At 44.5% G+C, this 10377-nt stretch overlaps 1 protein-coding gene across 1 annotated transcript; it reads left to right on the plus strand.

Annotated features, from left to right (window-relative positions):
• Positions 1-260: 260 nt before the first annotated feature.
• On the plus strand, positions 261-968 carry LOC121002626 (thiosulfate sulfurtransferase-like). Its single transcript, XM_040434066.1, has one exon. It carries the CDS (start codon positions 261-263, stop codon positions 966-968), a length of 708 nt encoding a protein of 235 aa, XP_040290000.1.
• Positions 969-10377: the final 9409 nt, after the last annotated feature.

Raw genomic sequence — 10377 nt, forward strand, 5'->3', positions numbered from 1 at the left:
ATGATCGTGGAGAAGAAGTCCATATGGGTGGGTCCTAGTGTAGGGTGTTTGCTTTGTGACAAGCTGCTTCATTAACCGCATTGACCTGATAAGCCCCGTTAACCTAAAGGTGAGCATATCTCAGCTCCTACACGGCTGCCAAGATGCTGCAGGGAAATTATTAACAGCAAGATCCGGATAAACCCCAAGATGTTGGCTGAGAACCTCCTCCTCCTCAGAATAAAACCTGAGGACAGGAGGCTTCTCCCTCTAATGCAGTCATGGTGAGTCGGGCTTTGGTTTCTGCTGGGTGGCTCTCAGTGGCCCTCAAAACCAGGAGAGTCCCAGCTTTGCGGGTGCTGGACACTACCTGGTACTCCCCCGGGAGTAGAGATGCCAGGAAGGAGTATGAAGAGCGGCACATACCTGGAGCCTCCTTCTTTGACCTGGAGCAATGCAAGGACCAGCAGTCGCCCTATGAGATGATGCTGCCCACCAAGTCCCAGTTTGCCAAGCATGCTGCTGAACTGGGCATCAGCAATGACAGCCATGTGGTGGTCTACGACTGCGACAGCTCGGGCATGCTCTACGCCCCGAGGCTTTGGTGGATGTTCCGTGTTTTTGGCCACCACAATGTGTCGTTGCTGGATGGGGGTCTCGCCAACTGGATGAAGCAGGGGCTCCCGGTGACATCTGAGGTGACACAGGTGACACCAGAGACGTTCCGGGTGACACTGAATCAGTCTCTACTCAAGAGCTTCGAGGACATTCAGGAGAACATTTCCAGCAAAAGGTTCCAGCTGGTGGACGCCCGATCCGAAGGAAGGTTCCGGGGGCCGGAGCCGAAGCCCGGAGAAGGTGAGGACTGGTGGGTGGTGGACAGTGGTACCATAATGGGGGTTTACCTGCAGTCCCCTATAAAGATGTGCAGAAGAAGTCCACTATATCTGACAAACTCAGCCGTGCTACATTTGACAAACCCAACTTAAGTACATTTAATAAACTTAGCTCTGTTGCATCTAACAGACTCTCCAACATAAGATAAGCTCAGCCCTTTTTACGCAAGATAGCCTCAGCTTTTCTCCATCTGACAAATTTAGCTTTGTTCCATCTTCAAACTCGGCTCTGCTACAAAGTGTAATCCCACCTCTAGTACATACGAGAACCTCATCTCTCAGGCAACTGATCAGATCAGCTCAGCTACATATGGTAAACTCAGCTACATTGCAAACAACAAAGTCAACCCCAACTAAGAAAATCAGCTCTACTGCATCCTTTATACTCTGCCTTTTTTATCCTCCACATATGACAAATTCAGCTCTGCTACATATTGTGAGTCATGTCTTCTAGACATGAAAAGTGAAGATCTGCTACCCACAATTTGATTCATGTGACAAACTCAGCACTGCTACATATGGAAAACAAAGCTTTGCTGATTCTGACAAATTCATGAGTGCTACATTAGAAGGCAGAGAGAGATATTCTGAAGACTCTATCAACTCATTTGATTCTGTGTATATGGGCTTAGCACAGTACCACTCCCTTAGTTCTGTATATATGGACACAGCACAGTACCACTCCCTTAGTTCTGTATATATGGACTCAGCACAGTACCACTCCATTAGTTCTGTATATATAGACTCAGCACAGTACCACTCCCTTAGTTCTGTATATATGGACTCAGCACAGTACCACTCCATTAGTTCTGTATATATAGACTCAGCACAGTACCACTCCCTTAGTTCTGTATATATGGACACAGCACAGTACCACTCCCTTAGTTCTGTATATATGGACTCAGCACAGTACCACTCCCTTAGTTCTGTATATATGGACTCAGCACAGTACCACTCCCTTAGTTCTGTATATATGGACACAGCACAGTACCACTCCCTTAGTTCTGTATATATGGACTCAGCACAGTACCACTCCATTAGTTCTGTATATATAGACTCAGCACAGTACCACTCCCTTAGTTCTGTATATATGGACTCAGCACAGTACCACTCCATTAGTTCTGTATATATAGACTCAGCACAGTACCACTCCCTTAGTTCTGTATATATGGACACAGCACAGTACCACTCCCTTAGTTCTGTATATATGGACTCAGCACAGTACCACTCCCTTAGTTCTGTATATATGGACTCAGCACAGTACCACTCCCTTAGTTCTGTATATATGGACACAGCACAGTACCACTCCCTTAGTTCTGTATATATGGACTCAGCACAGTACCACTCCCTTAGTTCTGTATATATGGACACAGCACAGTACCACTCCCTTAGTTCTGTATATATGGACTCAGCACAGTACCACTCCATTAGTTCTGTATATATGGACACAGCACAGTACCACTCCATTAGTTCTGTATATATGGACACAGCACAGTACCACTCCCTTAGTTCTGCATATATGGGCACAGTACCACTCCCTTAGTTCTGTATATATGGACACAGCACAGTACCACTCCCTTAGTTCTGTATATATGGACACAGCACAGTACCACTCCATTAGTTCTGTATATATGGACACAGCACAGTACCACTTCCTTAGTTCTGTATATATGGACTCAGCACAGTACCACTCCCTTAGTTCTGTATATACGGACTCAGCACAGTACCACTCCATTAGTTCTGTATATATAGACTCAGCACAGTACCACTCCCTTAGTTCTGTATATATGGACACAGCACAGTACCACTCCCTTAGTTCTGTATATATGGACACAGCACAGTACCACTCCATTAGTTCTGTATATATGGACACAGCACAGTACCACTCCCTTATTTCTGTATATATGGACACAGCACAGTACCACTCCCATAGTTCTGTATATATGGACACAGCACAGTACCACTCCCTTAGTTCTGTATATATGGACTCAGCACAGTACCACTCCATTAGTTCTGTATATATGGACACAGCACAGTACCACTCCATTAGTTCTGTATATATGGACACAGCACAGTACCACTCCATTAGTTCTGTATATATGGACACAGCACAGTACCACTCCCTTAGTTCTGCATATATGGGCACAGTACCACTCCCTTAGTTCTGTATATATGGACACAGCACAGTACCACTCCCTTAGTTCTGTATATATGGACTCGGCACAGTACCACTCAGCGATCAATCAGTGCTCCATGAAACACACAATTATGTTGTTCTCTTGAGAGATTTATCGCAGTTTCTTCAACATAAAACTTGGCTAAACGGCTTAGAACGTTGCCCTGGATTGACCTCCGCCTCTTCATGTGCCAGGCACCACTGTGACTGCCTCCTCCCTTCTGCTGTCCCAATGGCTTCATACATGTCACAGAACATCAGAACGATGCCTTACAAGCAAGTACAGCAAAGTACAGGAGACATCTAACCTGACGTCTGACTACATCTGTGTTATTTGGACTGGTACTCTGCTGGAGCTTGAGGATTATTTTGACAATCTGAACTGCAATCCCAATGGTTTTAGATATTTTTTATTTAATTTTTTTTAATTCCCATTTTATTTTATTTTCATAGAGTAGAAAACAACACATATTGTAATAGAAAAAACAGCCAATACAAAGAAGCCACAAAAACAGTCAGCTGTCCTATAACGAATAGCAGAATCCTACAGAGATTATAAATAGGGCTGTAAATTCATACTTACTACATATAATAAAACCATAAGCGCCCATCCCCCCCCCCCCCCCCCCCTATTGGCTGTCGTCACTTCAGCTCCAGTAAAAACCGACCCAGTTTCACCAGTCGCTATGTCTGAACAGTCCTACGTGCCGCTCTCCGTTTCCTTTCCATATCCTCATAAACTTACAGAATCCATTCATTTATCGAGGGTGGAGAAACAGAACCCCAATGTCTGACTAAGATAACTTTTGCCACCATCAAACCCCTCATCCAGATCTGTCTGACCCGGGCCGGGACTTCCATATCTGACGCATAGTCTCCCAGCAGCGCCGTCACCATCCCAGAGCTGTACCCCGAGGAGGACTCCTTTTTGTAGGGCTTCAAAAACTTGTTCCCAATAACTTTTTATTTTACTACATTCCCAGAGTAAATGCCTGAAATCCGCGTTCACGTACCCACATTTCGGGCAGCAGCAGTCTCGGCCTTTATTCTGGGAAAATTTCGCTTGGGTTTTTGGCGTATAATACAGCCGGTGGAGGATCTTAAATTGGATTAATCTGTGGGCGTTAGAGAGTGAGGCCTTTCTTACATTCCTGTAAATACTAGACCATTGTAATGGTGAGCACTGCAGCTCCTGCTCCCATTTACTTGAGCTTTTATATAAAGTTACAGTTGCCAGTGCCGTTCGCAGTTTACTATAAAGGCTAGCTATCTTAACCCTCTCATCTATCTGGGCGTAACAATCATCAAAAAATACATTCTCCCGTGGACAAATACAACCTTTGTTCCTAGAGGCCTCGTAGGCGCGTTTTAAACGTGAGTACATAAACACATCTAATAATGTCCTATCGCTGAAATTATAATCAGAGAGGGATTTAAAGTGTCCGCATACGAAAAGATGAGACACATTAACCACCCCCCTGCGAGACCAGTAAGCAAAATCTGTAATTTTAAAGAATTCCGCCAGATTCCTGTTCTCGCACACAGGGGTGAAAGCAAAAGAGTTGGAGACTTTCAAAATCCTCTTAAGCTTATTCCAGACCATTTGTAGGGACCAAGGGATGAATAGGGACTTTCTCACCCCCAAATAACCAGACTCCAAACATGTAACAATATTCTCTATTCGTTTTCCCAGAACCTGCTGCAAATATTGTGCTAATAAACTATCCGTGAATCTACAACACCGCTGAACCTGTGCACATAAATAATACCGCTGAAAGAAAGGCAGTGATAGTCCGCCGTCTGATCCCGACAGCCATAGATATCTTTGTTTTATCCTCACCCTCTTCCTTCCCCATATTAGATCGTTAATAAGAGTCTCCAATCTATAAAAAAAGATGTCATGGATCCAAACAGGGGAAGCACACATCGGGTACATCACAATAGGCAGGACAATCATCTTAACCAGCGCTAATGGATCCGTCTGAGCCAGAATCAGTTTCTGCCAAAGGCATATTTCAGACTTTACTTTATTCAAAACCGGAGCTAAATTCAGCTCATAAAACCTCTTTATAGGAAGACCAATCTTAATCCCCAAATAATCCAGGGTGTCATTCGGAGCAAGGACCCGGACTCCACTCCCCTTATCCGGGAGGAGCGATGACTTGGACCAGTTAATCAGATAGCCCGAGGACCTACCAAAGTCCTCTATTGTTGCCATCACATAAGGGAGGACTTTCCATCCCCGGTCCAAAAACAAAATAACGTCATCGGCATAAAGGGCTTATTTTATCGCTCACTCCCGCCACCCCAAAGCCGTCTATACTATTATCTGAACGGATCTTACAGGCCAATGGTTCAATAAATAAGGCGAAGAGGAGCGGAGAGAAGAGGACATCCCTGTCTCATCCCACGCCGCATCGTAATGGGGGAGGAACAGATACCATTGATATTTATACGCGCTAACGGCTGTTCATATAACATTCGAGTTATCTCTATGAATACAGTCCCCAATCCAAAATGAGACATAGTAGACCACAAAAAAGACCACTCCATCCTGTCAAACGCCTTTGTGGTATCTAAAGACAGGACGGAGTGGTCCACACCACCCCCAACCGAGAGGTTCAGATACACCCTATAGAGGTTCAGATACACCCTATAGAGGCTCATCTGTATTTGTCGGCCTGGAATGAATCCCGTCTGATTATTATGGACCAGAGAGGCAATGACCCTTTTCAGGCGATTAGCCAATATTTTGACAAAGATCTTATAATCTGTATTTAGGAGCGATATGGGTCTATATGATCCCATATCGCATCTATCTTTATCCTTTTTCAGCACCAAGGTAATCACTGCCTCTCTGAATGATGGGGGCAGAGAACCAGAGACACAGGATTCATTCAGGGCCCGCAAAAGGATTGGAAGAAGCGATTTAGCGCGGTACCTATAGAGTTCAAACGGCAGACCGTCAGGACCAGGGGATGAGTTATATTTCAGTAAAGGAAAATCGATCGCAACTCCTCCAGGTCAATAGGGCGTCCAACATTTCCCTATCCTGTAGTTCTAACTGAGGGAGTCCGAATTGTTGTAGATATTGCTCCACTCCCTTAGTTCTGTATATATGGACTCAGCACAGTACCACTCCCTTAGTTCTGTATATATGGACACAGCACAGTACCACTCCCTTAGTTCTGTATATATGGACACAGCACAGTACCACTCCCTTAGTTCTGTATATATGGACACAGCACAGTACCACTCCCTTAGTTCTGTATATATGGACTCAGCACAGTACCACTCCCTTAGTTCTGTATATACGGACTCAGCACAGTACCACTCCATTAGTTCTGTATATATGGACTCAGCACAGTACCACTCCCTTAGTTCTGTATATATGGACACAGCACAGTACCACTCCCTTAGTTCTGTATATATGGACACAGCACAGTACCACTCCCTTAGTTCTGTATATATGGACACAGCACAGTACCACTCCCTTAGTTCTGTATATATGGACTCAGCACAGTACCACTCCCTTAGTTCTGTATATATGGACTCAGCACAGTACCACTCCCTGAGTTCTGTATATATGGACACAGCACAGTACCACTCCCTTAGTTCTGTATATATGGACACAGCACAGTACCACTCCCTTAGTTCTGTATATATGGACTCAGCACAGTACCACTCCCTTAGTTCTGTATATATGGACACAGCACAGTACCACTCCCTTAGTTCTGTATATATGGACTCAGCACAGTACCACTCCCTTAGTTCTGTATATACGGACTCAGCACAGTACCACTCCCTTAGTTCTGTATATATGGACACAGCACAGTACCACTCCCTTAGTTCTGTATATATGGACACAGCACAGTACCACTCCCTTAGTTCTGTATATATGGACTCAGCACAGTACCACTCCCTTAGTTCTGTATATATGGACTCAGCACAGTACCACTCCCTGAGTTCTGTATATATGGACACAGCACAGTACCACTCCCTTAGTTCTGTATATATGGACTCAGCACAGTACCACTCCCTTAGTTCTGTATATACGGACTCAGCACAGTACCACTCCCTTAGTTCTGTATATATGGACACAGCACAGTACCACTCCCTTAGTTCTGTATATATGGACACAGCACAGTACCACTCCCTTAGTTCTGTATATATGGACTCAGCACAGTACCACTCCCTTAGTTCTGTATATATGGACTCAGCACAGTACCACTCCCTGAGTTCTGTATATATGGACACAGCACAGTACCACTCCCTTAGTTCTGTATATATGGACACAGCACAGTACCACTCCCTTAGTTCTGTATATATGGACTCAGCACAGTACCACTCCCTTAGTTCTGTATATATGGACACAGCACAGTACCACTCCCTTAGTTCTGTATATATGGACTCAGCACAGTACCACTCCCTTAGTTCTGTATATACGGACTCAGCACAGTACCACTCCCTTAGTTCTGTATATATGGACACAGCACAGTACCACTCCCTTAGTTCTGTATATATGGACACAGCACAGTACCACTCCTTTAGTTCTGTATATATGGACACAGCACAGTACCACTCCCTGAGTTCTGTATATATGGACACAGCACAGTACCACTCCCTTAGTTCTGTATATATGGACACAGCACAGTACCACTCCCTTAGTTCTGTATATATGGACACAGCACAGTACCACTCCCTTAGTTCTGTATATATGGACTCAGCACAGTACCACTCCCTTAGTTCTGTATATATGGACACAGCACAGTACCACTCCCTTAGTTCTGTATATATGGACTCAGCACAGTACCACTCCCTTAGTTCTGTATATATGGACACAGCACAGTACCACTCCCTTAGTTCTGTATATATGGACACAGCACAGTACCACTCCCTTAGTTCTGTATATATGGACTCAGCACAGTACCACTCCCTTAGTTCTGTATATATGGACTCAGCACAGTACCACTCCCTTAGTTCTGTATATACGGACTCAGCACAGTACCACTCCCTTAGTTCTGTATATATGGACACAGCACAGTACCACTCCCTTAGTTCTGTATATATGGACACAGCACAGTACCACTCCTTTAGTTCTGTATATATGGACACAGCACAGTACCACTCCCTGAGTTCTGTATATATGGACACAGCACAGTACCACTCCCTTAGTTCTGTATATATGGACACAGCACAGTACCACTCCCTTAGTTCTGTATATATGGACACAGCACAGTACCACTCCCTTAGTTCTGTATATATGGACTCAGCACAGTACCACTCCCTTAGTTCTGTATATATGGACACAGCACAGTACCACTCCCTTAGTTCTGTATATATGGACTCAGCACAGTACCACTCCCTTAGTTCTGTATATACGGACTCAGCACAGTACCACTCTCTTAGTTCTGTATATATGGACGCAGCACAGTACCACTCCCTTAGTTCTGTATATATGGACACAGCACAGTACCACTCCCTTAGTTCTGTATATATGGACTCAGCACAGTACCACTCCCTTAGTTCTGTATATACGGACTCAGCACAGTACCACTCCCTTAGTTCTGTATATATGGACACAGCACAGTACCACTCCCTTAGTTCTGTATATATGGACACAGCACAGTACCACTCCCTTAGTTCTGTATATATGGACACAGCACAGTACCACTCCCTTAGTTCTGTATATATGGACACTGCACAGTACCACTCCTTTAGTTCTGTATATATGGACACAGCACAGTACCACTCCCTGAGTTCTGTATATGTGGACGCAGCACAGTACCACTCCCTTAGTTCTGCATATATGGACACAGCACAGTACCACTCCCTTAGTTCTGTATATATGGACACAGCACAGTACCACTCCCTTAGTTCTATATATATGGACACAGCACAGTACCACTCCCTTAGTTCTGTATATATGGACACAGCACAGTACCACTCCCTTAGTTCTGTATATACAGACACAGCACAGTACCACTCCCTTAGTTCTGTATATATGGACACAGCACAGTACCACTCCCTTAGTTCTGTATATACGGACACAGCACAGTACCACTCCCTTAGTTCTGTATATATGGACTCAGCACAGTACCACTCCCTTAGTTCTGTATATATGGACACAGCACAGTACCACTCCCTTAGTTCTGTATATATGGACACAGCACAGTACCACTCCCTTAGTTCTGTATATATGGACTCAGCACAGTACCACTCCCTTAGTTCTGTATATATGGACACAGCACAGTACCACTCCCTTAGTTCTGTATATATGGACACAGCACAGTACCACTCCCTTAGTTCTGTATATATGGACACAGCACAGTACCACTCCCTTAGTTCTGTATATATGGACACTGCACAGTACCACTCCCTTAGTTCTGTATATATGGACACAGCACAGTACCACTCCCTTAGTTCTGTATATATGGACACAGCACAGTACCACTCCCTTAGTTCTGTATATATGGACTCAGCACAGTACCACTCCCTTAGTTCTGTATATATGGACACAGCTATATTACTATATTGCAAAAAATAAATAAAAACAGTGCCCCCAGTAGTCACAGTGCCCCCTGTAGTGCCACCAGTAATAAAGCAGTCTATAATTGCCCCCAGTAAAATGAATGTCCTTATAGTGTCACAAGTACTAAAACTATCCTAGAGCTCCAAATATAAAAAATGTCCACCGCTTCTCCTGCAATGTTCCTTATACTGCCCCCAGTATTAAAATGCCTCCTAAAAAAATGCAGTATTAAAAATGTCCCTGGTGATGCCACGCCAAGTCCACGTGCCTCTTTTACTTTGCAACCTCAGATATCTGTGTCACAGCGTCCTCGAGCTGCCGGAGACCGTGTATCGGCGATAATACTGATATCCTTGCTTCGTGACCAGTGGCATACATAGAGAATTAAGTTTTCACCTCCAGTAGAAGGGGAGATAATCCCAACTAAGACTGGGCCCCCTCTTGCCCTGGGCCCCATAGGAGTCGCATGCTCTGCCGCTATGGTAGTTACGCCCCTGTTCGTGACCATCTGTGGTGTTTTACTGCCTCATAAGGTTGTGACCTGTGAGGAAGAACAGCGAGGTAGGAAGTCATTGCCCGTCACAGTATTCAACTGTATTACAGTCACAAGAACAACAATACAGTTCAATTCAGGAGGCAGCAGCAGCCGTCAGCCAATGACATAAGTGCCAGGCATTAAAGTGTTAATTACAACTAGAAATGTAAGATCCGCATGTACAAAGCCAACAGGTGAGAGAAGGGCTTGGGTACTCCCTTTACCGAGCAATGACCCCAAAAGATATTTCAGTTAGGGT

This window comes from Bufo bufo, chromosome 5 (genome assembly GCF_905171765.1).
Source record: "Bufo bufo chromosome 5, aBufBuf1.1, whole genome shotgun sequence".
NCBI lineage: Eukaryota > Metazoa > Chordata > Amphibia > Anura > Bufonidae > Bufo > Bufo bufo.